Source organism: Sinocyclocheilus anshuiensis, unplaced genomic scaffold (genome assembly GCF_001515605.1).
Source record: "Sinocyclocheilus anshuiensis isolate Anshui unplaced genomic scaffold, SAMN03320099.WGS_v1.1 scaffold607, whole genome shotgun sequence".
In the NCBI taxonomy this organism is placed as follows: Eukaryota; Metazoa; Chordata; class Actinopteri; order Cypriniformes; family Cyprinidae; genus Sinocyclocheilus; species Sinocyclocheilus anshuiensis.
The window spans coordinates 76,681-98,851 of record NW_015552591.1 but is presented as its reverse complement, the minus strand read 5'-3'; the positions used below and the strand labels follow the sequence as shown (position 1 = coordinate 98,851).

General features: G+C 35.7%; 1 protein-coding gene across 1 annotated transcript in view; it reads left to right on the top strand.

The window, feature by feature from the left end:
• The window catches only part of LOC107665529 (follistatin-related protein 5-like), a gene marked incomplete at its 3' end in the record, with an annotated part of 117,378 nt that overhangs the window by 21,240 nt on the left and 73,967 nt on the right, over positions 1–22,171 (top strand). The window contains exons 3-4 of the mRNA XM_016456443.1: positions 571–604; positions 15,527–15,775. Of these exons, the coding sequence (XP_016311929.1) occupies positions 571–604; positions 15,527–15,775 (283 nt within the window). The remainder of the gene's footprint in view (positions 1–570; positions 605–15,526; positions 15,776–22,171) is intronic.

The window sequence follows — 22,171 nt, the reverse complement described above, 5'->3', positions numbered from 1 at the left end:
ATGGATTTCACATGGGCCAGATGTGGGCCGGATCTGGGCCAACACTATGTTGCTGTCTGGGTCTGGTTTAGAGTTTTGTTACACATTTTCTTTTATTTTTCATCCTATGACACTGTTGTATTTCTTCCTTAGAAGCAAAATGACAGCTAACATTAACATTTCCCATATGTCTCTTTAATGGTGGAATACGGCATCCTTTAACCTTTAGAAATAGACTCGTTGAGAGACTGCTGTATGCTGGCTGGTCTGAATGAATGAATCATTTAACGCATACTGACATATAATTCAAGCACCAACATTTTGAATGAATATTTAGACTTTGCTATGGCAATATGGCATAGGAATTATGTATAACAAACTTTTAAAGAAAGAAAGGAGCAGCAGTCATTTAAATTTACATTATTCATTTAATAATGTAATTTTCTCTAGAAGTAAAACAGCAATAAGATGTATTTGGAGTGTGTAAGCCATTCAATATCCAGTATGTGGATGTCTGTGGCCAGGACTCTATTGACATACTGTACTGTGAATGTATTGTAAGTATTGTTTTTCTCTCTGTTCTTGTTCCAGCAGGATGGGATCTCAGAGAGTTTACGGATTAAAGGTATGTTCAAACCCTACTTCTCTCTCTTTTCCTTTTACACACTCAAATATACATTAACAAAAATGTCCAAAAGGTATCAGGGTCTTGTCATGTTTTTGCAGGACTTGTTACAATAGTGTGTACAATAGTGTTGTATTTAAAGTACCTTGTAGTGAATAATGAAATGATTTAAAGGGGTCATATGATGCGATTTTTAAACCGCATAAACACATTTCATTACACCAAATACACAAAATAATGTTCTTTTTAGCAGCATCATATGACCCCTTTAATACTTTATTATATACAACCACTGAACCATGGTACTGCCCAAGTACATTTTTGTAAGAATAGTGACACTACACTTTTTTTTAGATGATCTTTGGATTGATAACCTTAGATATTTTATTAACTCAGAACATATGAGGCATAATGAATGTATATGGTATAGTAGGGTTTCTCTTTTTTACACTGGCTTTTATATGTCTGGATTTATGCAAGAATTAAGAAGTATTGCGATTTTGTGGGAATTTTAAACTAGATATTATGTATTAATTCATACTAAACAAAACTGTACCATTAGACTGACCCTTATATAAAAATATTACTCTTATATAATGAAATAATGTTTTTCTTGCCTGTGGTTCCAAGTAACTAACACTGGTGCCCTTGAAAAAAAAAATGGTGCATGATGGCAGTATTTGGACTGAATGCATGTTTTTTTGTGTGGATCAATATTGGGTACTTAAGCGGGCTGTATATAGCCACATTAATTATCATGCTAGCAAACAGTCTGTGGTTTAAGGTGTAAATCACGTGTTGGCTATTGCCCGGCAGTCATCTGTAATTAAGACGGCACAAGAGTTAGTCAGATGATGCCAAGAACCTACAGAGAGTGCTGAGATGTGAAAAATCCATCTCGCTCCTCAGTCTCTATGTGAGGTGAAGTCCCACCATAAATATAATCTCAGGTCAGCTCAAAGGTGCTTGTGTTAGCAGCTCCTTTGGCTACAGGTAATATAATCAGACTTTAATAGAGAAGCAGACTGTATTACTGCAGAAGGTCAAAGCTGAGCTGCCATTGTGATAAAAGACAGGATCTCACTTATCTACAGCTGTTCAATTAAATGGAAGCTCTCTGTTTTTGTCTTCTCTGCCTTTTAAAATCAATGTGAAATCAAATTGACCCTATTTATAAATGGATGTTTTTTATATTATTGCGAGCGGTTAATCTTTGCTTGTTATTAAAAAATATTCTTCATAATTTTGAATCAAGTTTCTCTTCTTCTAAAATAACTTTTCTGTTTTGTCAACATCATTTAGGCCACTGTTGGATAATGCTAGCGAACACCTTAATTGCTAATTAGTAAATGTTTTAGCAAAATCACATTCAATCCATCCAGTAAATTTTAGATGGATAAAATCAAGCCATGCCCCCTATTTTTAAAATGGATTGCAAACAAGAATTTGCTGTAATTTTTATACTTAGTACACTGTAAATAATGATTTTTGGAAGTAGTCTTTCTACTTCCAAATTTCACAGTAATTCAGTGTTACTTGCCTTTTTTTGTGAACTTTACCAGCAGTTTTTGAATTTACTAGCATTTTTTGTGTGAAAATTGTTTAAAAGTAAATTCTACACCAAATTTTTTCAGTGTATGTATATTTTGGGCACATTAAAAATTTTCATGGGCCAAACAAAAATGCATTCTATCCACGTAAATGCACAAAATAGTCTTTTCTTGTTCATATTACCCAAGTCAAGTCACCTTTATTTATATAGCACTTTATACAATATAGATTGTGTCAAAGCAGCTTTATAGTGGCAAACGGGAAAATAGTTGGTCAATAATGCAAGACAATAACAAACAGTCATTTTTCCAGCTAAAATCAGTTCATTGATGATTCAGTGATGTCTTCATCCAGTTCAGCTCTCTTTCAATAGTGTCTGTGCAATCAGTCAATCATCCTCAGCTAAGCAAGCCAAAGGCGACAGTGGCAAGGAACCAAAACGCCGCACTACGGTGACCTCAGAATAAGAATGAAAGAGACTAATATTAGCATAGATGCCATTCTTCTTACGATGTAGCAAGTACATTGGGTGTTATGGGAAGTGTTCCTGGTTCCGGTTGACCTAATAAATGCAGCCTAACAATCCTTTAACGGATTTGAATTATAGAAATGTGATAGTGTGTTATGTGTGTATGCCAGGTTAAAGAGATGGGTCTTTAATCTAGATTTAAACTGACAGAGTGTGTCTGCCTCCCAAACAATGCTAGGTAGATTGTTCCAGAGTTTGGGTGCTAAATAGGAAAAGGATCTGCCGCCTGCAATTGATTTTGATATTTTAGGTATTATCAAATGGCCAGAGTTTTGAGATTGGAGCGGACGTGAAGGACTATAATGCGATAAGAGCTCGGTTAAGTATTGAGGAGCTAAACCATTTAGGGCTTTATAAGTAATTAGCAAGATTTTAAAATGTACATTATGTTTAATAGGGAGCCAGTGCAGAGTTGACAGAACCAGGCTAATATGGTCGTACTTCCTGGTTCTAGTAAAAACTCTAGCTGCTGCATTTTGGACCAGCTGGAGTTCGTTTATTAAGTACGAAGAGCAACCACCCAATAAAGCATTACAATAATCTAACCTTGAGGTCATGAATTAACGTTTCTGTATTTGACACTGAGAGCATAGGTCGTAATTTAGATTTATTTTTAAGATGGAAAAATTATGGAAATACAAATGCTAGAAACATGGTTTTCAAAAGAAAGATTGCTGTCAATAAGATAGCAAATAAGAAAAGCGGTGTAGAAATGCTTAGGCGGCTTGTTCCACACTCTACTTAAGATTCTGTCTGGAAATTATTTTTTGAAGGGCCATTTCAATTGTTTATTAATCATTTTAATTATTCAGTCTAATTACTCCACGTTTAAGTGGATTAAATTCTGACTTAGGTATACTACCTTAATGGAGGTTTTGGAAGATTCCTCCCGTGACTGCCTGAAATGCTTTTGATAAAGCTGATTCATTTCCTTTGAGGAAGCTCATCTATTTAATAATTATTTCACCTGTTGAAGTATATAAAGCTTTAGTGGTGAATACATTCAGTACTCAAGGCAAACTGCTTTCAGCTTAATTTGTGACATGGCAAATGTTGCCTGCTTTGTGAATTCAAAGTGCAGACTACAGCACATGAAATATAACTGGAAAGAATATGAAGCCAACTGAAATTGGCTGTCAGAAGTTGGAAAAGAGAAAAACTAAGACAGCATGCACATGCACAAGCACATAGCAGAATGCCCTGTAATTGGAATCTTAAATGAAGTGGCTGGCATATGCACAGTTCCACTGTGCAGCTGAACACAAAATATCTTACTACTGAGGGTGAAATCACGTCTTTTTGGGTTGAAGAATAGCTTTTTGTGTAATAGTATGAAAATTGGAGGTAATGTATTTGGACCACCAGCCACTCCACACTATTACTCATGCCCAGCTCTCATTGCATGCAGGCAAGTTCTCTACTTCTCACACAAAAGCTTTCAAAGACAAAAGCTTTCTAGACTTTTTTTTTTCACATACAATCATGATGGGGTGTGCTCGTACAGCTTTTAGCATGCACAAAAGCAGGCCCGGTTCCCCAATTCTGGCTTTCTTTATATTGTTTCAACTTTGCCATTACTACTCAATTTAATAATGTGCACACAGGGATGCCTCTGGCCTGCAGTTGAGGAAACATTTTGAAATGCTAAATGATTTAGCTCTAAATTCTATGTTAATCCTGAAATCTCTTTAGCTTCTTTGGGATTCCTTTTCACTTTTTAAAAAGGGAACATTGCATTGTGTCTGGTGAAAATAGAGAGTGGTGCTAGACTTACTGCCAGGCTGCAGTAATTTTACTCGACAGATTTACTTTTGGGCAACTGACCACCATTCGACTAGCTACTGAACATCCCATGTGTACTTATTCATGTATGATCACTAAATTGAATTGAATTCTGTTTATGCAGAATACAGTATTTGCTAAATACTGTATTGTTTAGTGTGCCTAAAGAGGAGAGAAAGAAGGTATTATGTAATTGGATGCTTGATGGAAGATGCAGGAATTTTCTAAGTTCAGTACAAGTTAAGCCCAATCAACAGCATTTGTGGCGTCATGTTGACTACCACAAAAACAATTTCCGCTTGTCTCTCCTATTCATTAAAAAAAGCAAAAATGTAGTTTACAATAAGCCACTTAACAATGGAAAATAATGGGGTCAATATGTAAATGTTAAAATACTTACTGTTTTAGTAGTATAGACACAAAAGGTAAACAATGAGTGTTAATTTAAGGGTATTCTAAAAATGTTGCATACTTTTTGTGTGAAGTTATATCCAATTTTACAACTTTATTGCCATTACAATGCAATGTCATAAACACTAAAATAGTAAAAATGATTATGTACACTCTAAAAAATGCTGCATTTTTAGTTTTACAGTTTTACAGTTCAAATAATGTTTTAATCGAAGAGTTACTGTAAGTACTTTTTATAAAATTATAAGCTTTTTATAAAAATTTGACCCCATTCACTTTGATTTTAAGTTCCATACTGTAACCTCAATTTTTGCTTTAACCTCAACATTATAGCACAAATGCTGTTAAAAACTGGATAATTCTTTGAGACCAGGCCACTGCGGCCAGTGTAGTAAAAGTCTGAGCACTACTACTTCTCAAATTGGTCTTTGACCATTAAGACCTTTAATTTAATTTCAGAATAGGCTCTCAACCCAGTAGGAAAAATTAAGGTAACACTTTCTATGAAGCCTGTATTTATAATACATTATAAGGGTATTCTTAAGGCATTATAATGAATGCATAATGCATTATAAAAAACCTTATAATATTCTACCATACTAGATTCTACCATTCTTGAGCATACTAATACTCAAATGAGAGTTAGTTGGCATGTAGGTGCAAAGTTGCTTATAGTCAATTGATTAAGGGGACCATCAAAATAAAATGTAACTATATAAAACGTTGCATTTTTTCCAGTTGGAGTATAAAGCTTACATCAATTAATTAGCATTAACTCCACAGGAAACACTCAAAGATGATATAACATATTATACGTTTTTTTTTATAATGCATTATGCATTCATTATAATTCCTTAAGAATACCCTTATAATGTATTATAAATACGGGCTTCATAGAAAGTGTTCTCAAAATTAATATTGAATTTCATGAATATTAATTTAAGTAGAAAAGCCAGTGAAGTGGAAGGGTGTCTAATTTCAACAATGGGATTTGCACATGGAAGGTAATGAATCTAAAAAGACTCATATGGGAAATGAACGCTTCTGTTGTTGCTCTTAACAGATGTTGTCTCGGCGACACTGAGAGAACAACCCAACACCTCTTTTCACATGCTGAGAGTGTTTTTAAAAGCCCCACTTTAGCAGTTCTTATAGCCTGTCTACAATCCATTACCATAATGCTAATAAGTTATTTAATGCTTATTTAGCATTCAGCTAAAAACACAAGTAATGCCCCTGCAAAGTATAAATAAGACTATTCAGACAAAGTGGAAAGTTTTTGGGGGGAGTCTTCCATTTTCTCCTCAAAAACCACTGTGAGGTTTAGCAAGCACCAATATTTTTTTTTTATCTCATTTCTCTATTGTTGTAGTTCTGGTGCATCTGGCCAGGACTGAATCTTGCTAGCTCAGTAAAGTAAACTGCAGTGGTGGCATGCTATAAAAATAGATCACTAGATGAATGACAGACTATATGAATAAACAGGACAGGTGATATTTGTCTCTTTAGCTCATTTAGACCTAATGAGGAGAGTGTTATTTTATGGTGGCTGAAAGTGCAGAAATATAAACTTTTTTTTGTTGTTTTTCTCTAGTAGTAACAGCCTGTTGATGTTATTGTATCTCTTGCTATCCCTTTCACTTTGTCACTCTTTACTCACTTTTTTTTTACCCCTTTTTCCCATTAAGTGTTTTGGGAGTTGTTTAAGGAGTTACATGGTCTCTAAAACCTAATGAACTGCCTGCTGCCTACATTGGCAGTTTCTAAGGCAACATTTTAACTGCAATGGAACATCAAGTGACTCATTTGGAACACTGTACATAGGCACACACAAAACTACTGATTTCAATAGAATTTGGTGTTAGCATGTTGCTTTGCTAAAAACTAAACAGGATGGCAAAGCATCCTAAATATTGGTTTTTTTTTTTTTTTTTTGATTAAATGTATTTATTCTTTAATTTGATTCAAAGTATTTATTCTTTAATCTAATGATGTTTAATTAGTTATTAGTTGTTGTTGTTTTATACTGTTTTTCTTTCACATAGACCCCCTAAAACTCCTTTGTGACCCCCTAAAAATCCATGCTCTTTTGAAACGCCCTGGAAGACAACCACAAGTAGAGATGATGCATATGGTGATAGTCAGAGGAATTACTCAGTGGTACAGAAATGGCTTGATGCTATATGAATTAGCAGGGGGAGGTTTCTGCGGGGTGTACAATTACTGAAGCATGGTGCTGCCTCATAAATAGTCTAACTCAGTGGGACTTAATGACAGCTGCATTTTAATGGGGTTTAACTCCCCTCACTTTACAGATCTTAAGGATTCCACCTCCTGAGCTTCAATTGATCTTGTAACCAATGACTTTGCCTCTGCGCTGCTTCCTATTGAACACTATATCTACTGCTTTATGGGAACTAGTGTATAACTGCATCCGCATCTGGCTAGTCATTAGCTGTAGGGTGCCTTTACACTTATAGTCAGTTTGTAATTTCTTAAAGTTCAAGCAAACGTCGATTGCACTTAATTTGCATTTAAACAGTCATTAGATCGGTATAGTTACTCAGTAGAACAGATTTTTTTTGTAGCAGATCTTCTAAGACTGATTGGAGATAAACAATGTTGCCATCTAATGGTCGTTTGTTTGCTCACTGATAGATCTAGATATTAATAAGGAAGATAGAGAAGAATAAATAGTGGTTTCAGCTTTAAAGAGGACATCAGATTGTCCTTGGTCCTTTAAGGTGAAAGAGTCTCATACTGTTCTATGAAAGCCTGCTATAACTTGATAAAAGAAGACAAATTACTGAAACTAAGCTATTTATTTTTATATATTTTGTAATAAAATTGATATTTTGTATAATAACTTATATTATAATATTATTATTTATATAATATTATAAATTATACATAAATCATATAATATGTAAATATATTTATTTATTTTAAATATTTAAATATTTATTTATTAATGTTCAATATATAAAGGTGAGTATAATATACAATATCTTATTAGATATGAGGAAATCATTCCTGAGGTGTCCATACTTTCACATACACATAGAAACATTCACAATATTGACTTTTGAGTTTGACTCAATCTCAGAGTTAAAAGAGTTCTTTTAAAAGAGACATCATTTACTCACTCTCAAGTTGTTTCAAACCTGTATGAATGTGTTTCTTCTGCTGAACACAAAAGAATATATTTTGAAGAATGTGGGTAACCGAACAGTTGATGGTCCCTATTGACTTCCATAATATTTTATTTTATTTTATTTATTTATTTTATCCTTACTGTAGAAGTCAGTTGGGACCATAACTGTTCGGTTAGAAAGAAACTCTTTAAGGTGAGTAAATGATGACAGAATTTACATTTTTGGGTGAACTATCCCCTTTATGGGTCAGATTTTTAGGGTCAAACTCTGAAGCGCTTCATCATAGAGTGATATTTGCTTTTATTGATCATTCAAATAAGTGAATTATGCATGCAGTAGCACTCTTCCTGTGTTTATTGTCTGACTAAAGCAGTTTGTTGATGGTGTTCCATAACTGCTCTCGTTCTATTTGGCAGATTTATTAGAGCTGATCTGTGTCAGGTAATAAAGAAAAATAAAATAATAAATGAGAAATAATGCCACAACTGATTCAAACTGACATGTCTCGGAGGAAGCAGATCGCAGATCATTACGCCTGAGATGCTGCAGCATCTCGCTTTAATTTAGCCAGTGCTGAGCTGTGAATTGTTGTGCTTAGTGATTGTACAGCAGCATGTTTAATGAATAAAAACCCGGGAGCACATCAAACTTTGTGTTTTTCAAAAAAAAGCAAAGCTTTCTATAAATATGGCTCCCCTCAGCCAGTTGTTTGTTAATACAACCCCCAGAGTGATGAGAAGCCGTCGTTTTGTGATATCTCATTCTGCACTCCAGCAACGACTCTGGGAGAGATTTGGTTTGTTTAAAGGAATCGCAGAGTAGTTGGTAAAGAGACAGCAGATGGAGGAATAATGGCAGGCAGGTGAGCGCAGCGTGTTTCTGTGTCGTCTTTCATGAGGAGTTTGAAGCATTGTTTGAAGGCTGTTTATCCGGATGTGTTTCCTCTATTTTGGAGCAGCAGCGTCCACAGAGGCTTCTTAAAGGGCTGCAGCGAGCCAAGCTGAAAGCTGCCGAGTGTTGTTTACTACATTACCCAGAGTCCCTAAGGACCGGCTTCTGTGCTGGAAAACATCAGATGGCCTGGGACTCGCACTTTGGTGGTGACAAGAGAATGAAACGGTGATGCAGTGTTAAGAGGAAAGAAACAAAACCCGTGTGTTTAAACAAAGGTTCTGAAAGTTTGACATGTCACCGCTCATGCAAGCACTGTGGTGTCAGTGTTTATTTGAAAGACTTTACGCAGACTTTGAAAACACTTTAATGCCAAATTCACTGAGAGAAACTAAAGTGAGTTGTTTTTTTGTTTGTTTTTTTTTTTACCAGCATCATTAATCTTAATGTTTAGACTGTATTCAGGCTATATAAAATGTTCTCTTATATAAATCGAAAGGTAAAACTAATTAAAAAAAGTAGGTGCCCAGTGGATATATCCGATTGTATTATTGTTTGAGCATGAGAATAAAACAAATAAAGTGCATTATTATTTATTTATTTGTTTTGGTCCCTGAAGCATAAAACTAAAACATATCCCTGACCACAGTGTATATTGTCAGGGATATCTTGTGTACTTACTGTTTTAAAACTCTCTTTATATTGTAACGTGAATCTTGTTGTTGCCTGGTAATGTGTAAAGAAATCTTTGTCTTACAGCAGACCAATATACAGCTGTCCGTGTAACTCTCAGACGTTGTGTAGCATTATGTGTAAGTGAATCTATGTGACTTTTTAGCATTGTTACAGAAGTATTTATTTTCCTCTTCATTTTCTCCATAGAGATTTCAAAACAGAGTTTAATGCCAAAAAACAAACCAACCAACTATGAGATGGACAACAATATTTGTGTGTTGGGTGTAACGAGTTACTAAGTAATGCGTTACTGTAATTAAGTAATGTAATTACTTATACACTGAAAAAGTAAAGTAAGGGATTACTGTAAATTTTTAGGTAATTTAATTACAGTTACTTACTTGCGTTACATACTGTAAATAATTTAAACAGTTCTGAAATCAATATTGAATTTGAAATCTAAATTTATCATCTAAAGATAAAATTGAATGCAGCGTCTTTAACCCTCTGTGTGCCAGCGCGTTCACTTGCAGTTTTTTCTTATAACAGAGAAAATAACCTAAAATACTCAGATACAGATAAGACTAAAATCAATTGAATCTGTAAAAAGTCTACTTTTATTTGTGTACACTGACAATTCATTGTGCAAAACATTGTGCTTTTGTAAAATAAACAAAACAAACAGGGTGCGCTTTCTGCCGTCTCAGTCTCCATGAACTTCTCTCTGAAACATGTCATAAAAATGAACCAAAACTCAGTAAATATTTTACTCAGACATATGAGAAATATATCTATAGAAAGCTTGAAGTGGCTACTTTTAAATGAACCAATTCAATTTGAAAACGGATATTCTCTGATTATATTTATTTATTTATTTTTTTGTGTGATGGCTTAAAAAAAAACATATATAATACCATTGATTAATAACCTTATATCTTTTGAGGTAAGTCTCCCTTGAAATATTTACACAGAATGGTTAAAAATCAGTTTCTCTGTGGAGAAAAATAATGGAACTTTTTTGTTTCTGAAACCAGAGAGCACTCTATTTATCATCACAAATGGCTTTGTGCAGACGGATATCAATTACAATAGCTAAGATATGACAAGCATTCACAATTCTATTCCAATGTATTGCTCTTTCTCACAGCTAATAAAAAATCTTCACAAATACAGAGTAACTGATGTGCTCGTCCTTTAATTTTGTCTGGAAGTCTTCTGGTGTACATCTGTATGTGTACACAGTTGTGGCATATGACTGTATCTGATTTTGAAGCCCTGTGCTGAGCTCTTATTAGTTATCATGCATGTCATGGATCTGCTATAATCAGCACCTAAGGGCTGACACTCGGTTCAGAGACCAACCGGGTGAGTGGTGCTTAGTTATCGCTCAGTTATGGCTTTGCTGTCGGTGTCAGGTAGAAAAATCATTCCCTGGTGAAGGCCGCTGCAATTCTTTTGACCTCTTCAGGTCACGAGAATATTTTTTTGTTTGTTTTTGCTGCTGTCAACTTTTTGCTGGCTCACTTTTTGGAATATTACTTCTTTGTACTGTTACTTTAGTGCAGACTTTGATAATGTTATGTATGTCACTCTGTTTAGGATTCTCGTGTTGGCTATTACTGGGATGAAAAGTCCATGTTTGATGGGGGACAGATGAAAGCCAGACACCATACCTTCACCTAAACCCTTCATGAGAATCAAACGTTCCTTCTCTCCCTCTCAGACTCTCTCTCCTCTCTTTGAAAAGCTGACTCATCAATAACAAATTGTTGCGACTGAATTAGTAATTTGTCTTTGATGTCACCGTGGTCAGAGTGAGGCACTGTGTGCATACCAATCAGACAAAATTTATCATCTAAAGATAAAATTGAATGCAGCGTCTTTAACCCTCTGTGTGCCAGCGCGTTCACTTGCAGTTTTTTCTTATAACAGAGAAAATAACCTAAAATACTCAGATACAGATAAGACTAAAATCAATTGAATCTGTAAAAAGTCTACTTTTATTTGTGTACACTGACAATTCATTGTGCAAAACATTGTGCTTTTGTAAAATAAACAAAACAAACAGGGTGCGCTTTCTGCCGTCTCAGTCTCCATGAACTTCTCTCTGAAACATGTCATAAAAATGAACCAAAACTCAGTAAATATTTTACTCAGACATATGAGAAATATATCTATAGAAAGCTTGAAGTGGCTACTTTTAAATGAACCAATTCAATTTGAAAACGGATATTCTCTGATTATATTTATTTATTTATTTTTTTGTGTGATGGCTTAAAAAAAAACATATATAATACCATTGATTAATAACCTTATATCTTTTGAGGTAAGTCTCCCTTGAAATATTTACACAGAATGGTTAAAATCAGTTTCTCTGTGGAGAAAAAGAATGGAACTTTTTTGTTTCTGAAACCAGACAGCACTCTATTTATCATCACAAATGGCTTTGTGCAGACGGATATCAATTACAATTGCTAAGATATGACAAGCATTCACAATTCTATTCCAATATGTTGCTCTTTCTCACAGCTAATAAAAAATCTTCACAAATACAGAGTAACTGATGTGCTCGTCCTTTAATTTTGTCTGGAAGTCTTCTGGTGTACATCTGTATGTGTACACAGTTGTGGCATATGACTGTATCTGATTTTGAAGCCCTGTGCTGAGCTCTTATTAGTTATCATGCATGTCATGGATCTGCTATAATCAGCACCTAAGGGCTGACACTCGGTTCAGAGACCAACCCGGGTGAGTGGTGCTTAGTTATCGCTCAGTTATGGCTTTGCTGTCGGTGTCAGGTAGAAAAATCGTTCCCTGGTGAAGGCCGCTGCAATTCTTTTGACCTCTTCAGGTCACGAGAATATTTTTTTGTTTGTTTTTGCTGCTGTCAACTTTTTGCTGGCTCACTCTTTGGAATATTACTTCTTTGTACTGTTACTTTAGTGCAGACTTTGATAATGTTATGTATGTCACTCTGTTTAGGATTCTCGTGTTGGCTTTTACTGGGATGAAAAGTCCATGTTTGATGGTGGACAGATGAAAGCCAGACACCATACCTTCACCTAAACCCTTCATGAGAATCAAACGTTCCTTGTCTCCCTCTCAGACTCTCTCTCCTCTCTTTGAAAAGCTGACTCATCAATAACAAATTGTTGCGACTGAATTAGTCATTTGTCTTTGGTGTCACCGTGGTCAGAGTGAGGCACTGTGTGCATACCAATCAGACACTATCTTGGCTTCTGTCCACCCTGCTGGCAAAAGCCAATTTTCTCCTTTTACTACAACAACCTGCAGTGAAAAGGTCTTCATTATGTGGTATGTGATGAAGGAGGTCATCATTTAATTACACACATTTAAAAGTCTCTAACTCTGTGTAAAGGAAACTGTACATAAAAGCACAACTGTGTGTCATTATTATGTTTCACAAACTTACTTTGGTTTTCTATGATGTATAGAGCATGATTGTTGTGAATTTGGCAAATTTTAGTGTCACCAAAGTTATCTTGCTGGCTTACATATATAGTACAATCTGAATCACAATCAGAAAGAGCTTTATTGCCAAGTGTGCCTTTCCAGCTTTTTAGAGTAGCTCCTCTTAGCCACTCTGATCTCAGTTTGTTCCTGGCCTGATTGTACAAGATTCTGTCCCCACTCCTGTAGGCATCTTCTTCGGCCTGACAAAGTTGTCTGAGTTTTGCTGTGAACCATGGTTTGTCATTGTTGTATGTTAAATAAGCCCTGGTAGGAATGCACATATCCTCACAGAAACTGATGTATGATCTTATAGTCTCTGTGAGCTCATCCAGATCGGTGGCAACAGCTTCAAAAACACTCCAATCAGTGCAGTCGAAACAGGCTTGTCATGCCCACTCTGTTTTGTTGGTCCATCTCTTTACAGTACTTACTACAGGCTTAGCAGATTTAAGTTTTTGCCTCCATGTTGGGAGAAGATGAACCAGGCAGTGGTCAGAGAGTCCTAAACTGCTCTGGGGACGGAGCGATATGCATCCTTTATTGTGGTGTAGCAGAGGTCTAAAATATTTTTGTCTCTAGTGGGGCATGTAATGTGTTGTTTGAATTTTGGCAGTTCACGTGTGAGGTTTGCTTTATTAAAGTCCCAGAGAATGATTAAAACAGAGTCCAGATGATGTTGCTCCGTGTCTGTGATCTGATCAGCCAGCTGTTGCAGCGCTGCATTCACACACGCTTGCGGAGGAATGTAAATACTAACCAGGATGAATGAGGAATACTCCTGCGGCGAGTAAAACCGCTTTCAGTTGATGAAGAGCGCTTCTAGTTTAGGACAGCACATGTTATTCAATGCTGTTACAACTGTACACCACCTTTCAATGATGTAAAAGCATGTCCCACCACCTTGCGATTTCCCCATTGATTCTGTGTCGTGATCCGCCCTGTACAGCTGGAAGGCCGGCCGATGCAACGCACCCTCCGGAATGGCTTCATTCAGCCAGGTTTCCGTGAATCACAGACCAGCAGAGTTTGAAAAATCCTTATTTTTTTGGGAGAGCAGAAGTTGTTTGTCCATTTTGTTGGGTAGAGAGTAGAGATTTGCCAGACGAATGCTAAGCAGCGCCGTTCTAAAGCCGCGCTGTCTGAGCTTGACAAGCGCCGGCTCGCTTCCCACGGTTGCGCGTCTTAGAACGCTTGAACAGCACTGTTGCTGTGGTGTGTTCTGCCGAATGTTCAGCAGTTCTTCCCTGGTAAAATTTATTGTATTTGAGAAACAAAAAACAGGACAAACTAACAAAAACAGTGAAACAGCTGGAGAGCTCCACACCGAGGCAGCCATCTTGGATCCATAAAGTTATGAAATTACAGGAGTGACTTGGAAGTCTGTTAAAGTGGGTTGAAAATGACAAATTAAGAATATTTTGCAACATATGCCACATTTTCCAGCAAAAGTGTGTAAATTAATGTGTAGCTGTCATGGAGTTGTTTCATTTTTATTTATTTATTTATTGTAAGTAGAAAAAAATGAAATAAAAATGAATCTAATTTATTTCATACACATTCCTTTTCTTATAGTACAATCCAATCAATATTTAATTTTTGTTTAAATTTTAATTTCAATTATTATTTTAATGTAATTTTCATATAATTAAAAATTAAAATTATTACAATTAAAAAAAAAATATTAAGTGAATTTGTGAATTAAGTGAAGTTATATTTGACACAAAAACGTGGTTACAATTTTTTTATTAAATAAATAATGAGTGCTGTAAAAGACATCAAAAGACAATACAATCAAAAGTTTCCTAAAAGAAATGCTTCTGTCATTTTTATACAATCCCTGAGAGTTTATATACGGCATTAAGTTCTCTTTCTTAAACTTAATTGCCATTGTCTAACAGGGGAACTGAGAGCTGAAACGTGACTGTGCATTTTCAATTCATAATCTCTATGAAATGATCAGCTGAAAGAGGAGTGGAGCTCACATCTTTGCAATTGATAATAAGGGGAAGCGTGCTAGAGCTCAGGCTATGTTTTATTACAGTCATACATATTTCATCTAAAGCCCATACAGCCCGCATATCATCAGTGCAGTGGGATTGTTTCCTCCACAGGGTTTCTCAACTCCTGCCAGCACTGTCAAAACACCACAAATACAAAACAACTGCATTGTATGGCAAAATGGTCGTGAGATTGTTCATGGCCTCTCTAGCTCTACTATTTGTACCATGCTTTGTATTGTAAAGTTGGTGTTTTAAAATACAGTAAGTTCATTGTTCAGTTGAGTATGGGATAAAAAATATATTTATACCTTGAACCCTGTATAAAAGAACGCATTGACCTATAATGATGCGTGTTTATGTAGTTGTTCAAGTGAATTAGCATAGCATGCTTCATCATATTTGCGTGATATTACAAATTAACATGATTTCCCCTCTATCTAATGTGTCTTTGCAGGGTTCTTTGGTCAGAATGGCTTTCCTGGGCCCTGTGAACATAAGTACTGTGGTTTGGGAAAGCACTGTGTGGTTGACCGAGAAACAGGTGAAGGAGAATGTCAGTGTCTGGAAAGTTGCAAACCACATTATAAACCTGTGTGCGGATCTGATGGCAAACTCTACCAGAACCACTGTGAGCTTCACAGAGCCTCCTGTATGGCACATCAGAGAATAACCATCATGCACAGCGAGGAATGCTTCTACAAAGGTATAGAACCAACATGATGTTTTATGGTATATTGTCCATCATTGTCCATTTACAAACTTTCACTGCAACTGATGACTTTTTTGTTTAGGAACTTTTTTTTTTCTTTTGTGAACTACAAATTGAGCAAAAGTGACAAAAAAATATAATAATAATAATTCTTAAATAAATGCTGTTCTGATAAGCTTTCTATTCATCAAAGAATCCTAAAAAAGCATAACTTTCCACAAACATATTAGGCAGTTTTTCTTGAGCGGCAAATCAGCATATTAAAATGATTTCTGAAGGATTATGTTCTGAAGATTCAAAAATTCAGCTTTGCCATCACAGCAGTAAATTACTTTTAAAAATATATTAAAATAGGAAACAGTTATTTTAAATTGTAATAATAGTTCACAATATTGCTGTTTTTACTGTATTTTTGATCAAATATGTTCTTGGTGAGCATAAGACATTTTGTTTCAAAAACAAAACTTTTGAACGGTACTGATGTTTTTGTTTTATTTTGTTTTGTTTTAGTATTAAAGTGTGAGTTTTTTTGACATCCCTAGTACTGACTATTTGCTTGTCGCAATCTTCTTTAATTGCTTAAAGATGTGTTTTTGTAAACTCTGAATGGATGAGAATTCTGAATCATAAGAACAGCACATCCTAATGTGTGCAGTGAGGCAATGGAGAGGTTTTTGACAAATGTATTATCCTAGAAAGAGAGAGGTTGTTTTGTTCTGCATAATAAGCAAGATGTGATTCTCGGAAATTATGTCCAGCACTAATGGACTAGTAATGGCCAATAACAAATTTAACATCCATATTATGTTGTGTGTGTAAAATCTGATTTAGAACTGAGAACTGTGTTTCTGAAATCATGATCCATTTTGAAACAGAAACAATACAAATATGAATTGTGACTCATTTGGATGATCATTACTGTTCTGCTGGCTAATATATTAGGTTTAATTTCAGGATAAGGTGAAGATCAATTGAGAGAACTGTAGATTTCTAAAGATGACTTTAGATGAACAATTAGAACAGTTCAAATGTGTCAGTTGAACTGACGGACCATTGTATCAAAATCAAATGGTTCAAAACTAGTTGATATCATATGAAAGATTTCAAAACATTGTTAAATCTGTGTTCACTTACTGCTGTATATCATCTAAGTGACACTGTGTTGAGTTTTGTCAAGTTCACAAAGGCCAGGCAGCCTTATGAATGCAGTATGTCACCCTAACTACAGCATTCATGTGCAGAAAAACTCTTCAAACACTTCATCTCTCCTTTAGAAAGCATGTAGTCAATGAGCCAAGCACTTCCATGTCCTGACCGAGAAATCAAACCTTTAAATGCCCTCTCAAATCAAATCTCAGACAAAGCATTTGGTCGTCAGATGATGATATTGACCTGCTTGGGCCAATCAGTGTAGCCAGAGAGATGTATGGGTAGGTTAGGGTAGATGATTGTCCTGCAAATCAAAGAAGACCCCACAATGTCTGATTGCAAAATATTAATTCATCTTTGTTGTTTAAATAATTTGAATAGCATTTTTGGGCAGTTGTGTAACACGCCCTTCAAGGTATTTGTGTAATTACTTATTTATTTTACTATTAATCATGTATGTGGTTTTAGAAAAGGATGGTTTGTTCACCACAATTGAAAGCTTTGATTAAAAGTTGGTAATTGGTGAGATGATGGGATTGTATAATTATGCGTTCTAATTATCAGCAGCATATCAAATAGGGCCTAATAGTTTTCAAAGTGGCAGCTGCACTTACGCTGTAATGTTTGGGCTTATTTTCTGGAGTTTTGAGAGACTAAAAAAGTGTTTACGTTTTTATCATCCCGGGAAATAATAAGTCTGGTGACCGTTATCTGGACTTTAAGCATTGTTTTTACCTGTCAGAAAAAGAGGTGGACGAGGTGACAAAAAAAGCTGATGAACTTTGATGGAAGGCTTTCATTCTGAGGGTGGGAGATCCTTGACTGCACTATCCTCTTCTGATTTCCCCAGGCTTTACTTCTTTCTTTCCTCTCAAACAAAAATAAGGGTAGAGCATAGAGAAACAAATCAGATTCGAATGTACATCCTACAATTATTTTATTCAGTATTTTCCTCTTGTATTCCAATGCAAATATCTACACAAGGTAAATTTATTGGACTTGAAGTAAAATTGTGTTGAGGGAACACATTTTTAATGCATCTTGCCCCATTGCCAGATTGTAATTTTTTTTTTTTTCAAAGCAAAAACCTCATTAAATTTAGTTAGATTTGTGCTTAAAACAAGAATATCCGTGTAAGATATGTTATCTGTAAACAATTCTTGCTTCTTAAATAAATGTATGTTGTCTATATAGATATTTAGATGTTGTTGTTTTTTTTGTTTGACTAGAAAACCGTAATGGATTGGACCACAGAAAAATCTAATGTAAAACAGCGTATAGATCAGTGCATGCAGCCATATATTTTCTGTGCCTTGAAGTATTTGTACCTTTTCATAATTAAGTTGAATGATTATTGTAGGTACAAAAATAGTTTTTGTCTTGTTTTTGTGTGTAGAAAACAGCCATTTCTGCTCTCAGCGCACACAGCAGTGGTCATTTAAGTGTCAAAGGCCTGCATACTAGTCTACTCTGATGCATCATTTATACTCCGCCTTACCACTCCAATATGTTTCATGTCTCTCATGGCATTTGATTGTCTGGCCAGGCGGTGTTTACAAATACTGATATTGTCAGAGTCTAGTGATTTGGGGCCTGTACATACGCCAGAGCAAATTAACCAAAAAAACAGCAGGATGAAAGCTTCCCGAAACATCAAGAGACTGCTGATTCTTCCCAAACTATGTGCTGACCAGGGCAAAGAAGAGAAGTAGCAGGGTAGATGCCATAATACTAAGTAATAAAACATCACAGAGCATATGCTGTAGGCTACAGAACTTTCGTGTCCCAGTGGGAAGGCTGTGAAGGAGTTCTCTCTAGCCAAGGATGAGGTTTCAGATTTTGTGTGCCTGTAGGGCTGTGTGGTTTGGCACGAGGAAGTGGGTTTGGATAACGATGGGATGCAAGCTGTTGAGTTGGCAAAGCAAACTGTAAATGCTTTTCTAATTGCTCGCATACATTCGAGCCCAACAGAACATCTCGTGCAATTATAGGGAATTATATTCACAGGATACTCTTTTATTCCATATCATGCGGGACACCCATCAGTGGCAGGGGGCCTGACCCATCACAACATCTATCTGTCTATCTATCTGTCTGTCTGTCTGTTGATCATTCCGTCATTCGTTTGCACCAATTTTTTCCCACCAGAAGACACTTTCTAGATGACAGAAATATACAAAGATGAACAGAAAATCAGCACAAAAAGGGATAAAAAAGGGAGTCCTGTCATATAGTTTTAAGTTGGACCCCCAAGATTTGTGGTACCCCACTGCTCTTGTTTAAAACATCAAACAAAAGGAAGAATATAATGTGTCAAAGTTTTAAACTTTCAAAGTACTTATGATGAATAATCGGCTGTCGTCTCAGAAGACAGCTTTACTGTCAGCCCTAGCGAGAAAAAAGTTTAATTTCTTGCCACATTGACTGTTAGGGGAAAATATCCCACCATTAAGCTTTCCTCTGTCTGTTAAGCTTCAATTATGTCCCTTATTCCAGTGACTCACCCACCGTATGACTGGTTGCACTGGGGAAATTAAATGGCTCTTTCAGAATTCTTCACTTTGCTCCACACACTGTGTAAATTTGGGTTGTTTGAGTTGTTTTGAAGATGATATATTCATCTCATTCTTTTCTCCCCATTACTTCAATTTCTTTCATGAGAATGAAGAGTTAATGAAGCTTGTGGTCTGTCTGATGTACCTCCATTCAGCCATCAGTCAGCCTTTCACATGTCTTGTGTTTTTCTTCTGTTGTTTTGGATGTTGCTGACAATTAAAAGGACTGACTTCAAATGTGCGTTATCTCATATGTTATGGTTTAGTTATGAAAGAAGTGGAAAAAAGAACCTCGGGATCAATGTGTGAATGTCTGTAGATATACACTGTAAAATGTTGGAGCCAGAACTCTTTTTTTTTTTTTTTTTACTTTTTTCAGCGAGGATGAATTAAATTGATCAAAAATGTAACTTAAGACATTTATAATGTTACAAAAGATTTCTATTTTAAATAAATGCTTTTTATTTATCAAACAATCCTAAAAAAAATGCTTCATGGTTTTACAAAAATTTTGAGTAGCACAACCATTTTCAATACTAATAATAATAATGTTTCTTGAGCAGCAAATCAGCATATTAGAATGATTTCTGAAGGATCATGTGACACTGAAGACTGGAGTATTGATCCTGAAAATGCATTAAATTATTTATTTATTTATTTGGAAATATGATTTAGAAGATGTTCACTAAAACATAATAAAATATGTTCCTATTTCTTTATCGTTGACACCCTTTTATGTCATTGACCCTTTTATATTACGTCTTGCAAAATGAAACCAGTTTACCCAGTTACAGGATCACAAAATTAAAATAGTTGAATTCACACATAAAACACCCCAAATGGCTTGTTGCCCATGACCAGACATGTCATTTCTTTAGTGTGTCAGCCAAGTCCTGTACTGAAAGAGTCTGCATCTCCTCTGCCGTGTGACATCTAATTAAAGCGCTCTCCCTGTAGAGACAGCTGTGGTGTCCTCTGAGAGAGACCCACCCGGGCCGTCCCTCCTACTGCTGCCTGGACTGCTAATGAGCTTATTAGGAACCGCACTACCTGTTGGATGCTGAGACATGGTTAAAAGGGATAAACTGAGAATTAAAAAAAAAAATTGTAATGAGCACAAAGGCCATAAGAAACAGAGAGGGAAACTTGATTTACTGTAATGAGTATACACTAATTATACGAATGCCCGAGTCAAGAAACAGTCCCTGTTCCCTGATATGTTCCCAGCAACTTCAAAAACAGACACCTTCATTAATTTTCTATAATAATGGATTTTTTTGTTGTTGTTGATTTTTTTTTTTTTTTTATTATTATTATCTATTATGCCATACTTATTCATAAACTGTGTGAAGTTGAGGCACTGTTGCCCCTCTCTTAGGTCATTACAGAAAAATGGCACATCCAAGACATTTTATACAACAAACTCAGCAGGTTTTCTTTCATGTGACATGATTGTTAGTGTATTTTTTTCTGTTAGTTTGTTTTGAGGTTTCTTATGGTTATAGAAGCACTTTTGGAAATATCTTGTAGGCACACCAGTGATAAAGGTAATAATGAACCAGAAAAAGAAAAATTCTGTTTTCATTGTTTTAAACCTGTATTATTTTTTCAGCTAAACACAAAGGGCGAGTTTTCAACTCACGGTTGTAACAGTGCAATAAAAATAGTGTATATGATTTATCAAATATAAATATTAATTCTAATTATTTAAAAATAAATATATGATATATAAATAATATGTATAGTTTTAAATAATAAATAATGATCTATATTTATTTTATTTAAATAATATTTTATTTAAAGGTCTCATATTGTCAAAACTGAAATTTTCTGGCTTTTTTCATGATAACTGATACTCAGTCACCGCCTTCAGTCACCACCCCGAGCGCTGCCCACAGTCCCACTCTCCTTTTGCCAAACCCCCAGACAACATCGCATCCTTGCCATTGCTGAGCAACAACAACACGGAAACATGTTGAGAAAACGCTGTTCAGTCAGGATGTCAGGAAACTACATCATTGCACAGTAGGGCTGTGACGATCGCCGTGACAACCGCGTCAACCGTTGTCTATTGCCACCGGCGGTAGTGCACTTGACGTCACACACTCCGTAACAAGCATAATACAAAGTTTTGTATTCAAGTGTAATAATAGTAACACTTGCAAATTGTTTTATTTAGACTATAAGTCTATGCTAATTCACAAATTACCTCAAACGCCATACACGGTGTTTGATCCTTTAGATTGGCAGGTTTGAGCGCAGGAAAATACAGTACAGAATACAGAAACCAAATACTGCATCGCCAATCTGGAATAATTTCCATTCATGTCACCCATCCGCATTTGTACAAGTGTCTTCAAGTTCACGTGATAGCAAATGCTCGGCTGGTCAGGTTTGTATTTACTGCATTCGGTGTTTAAAAAAAAAAAACATGAATTACCATTCTGAATCATCCTGTTGTAAGCGCGTTTGATGTGGTTGGTTGTCTCCTGTCGTCGCCGATTCGGGGTCTGAGATCGGCTCAAACATGTAAGGCCGGACAACATTTCCCTCAGCGGTGACCATCATTACCGGTGTTTCTATTGACCTTACTTGTGAATATCACCAATCCACAGCAGGCTACAGCATACATGACTCTAGTTACCTGTGGTTGGCCTGGCCGTGCGTCACTCAGAAAACAACAGGC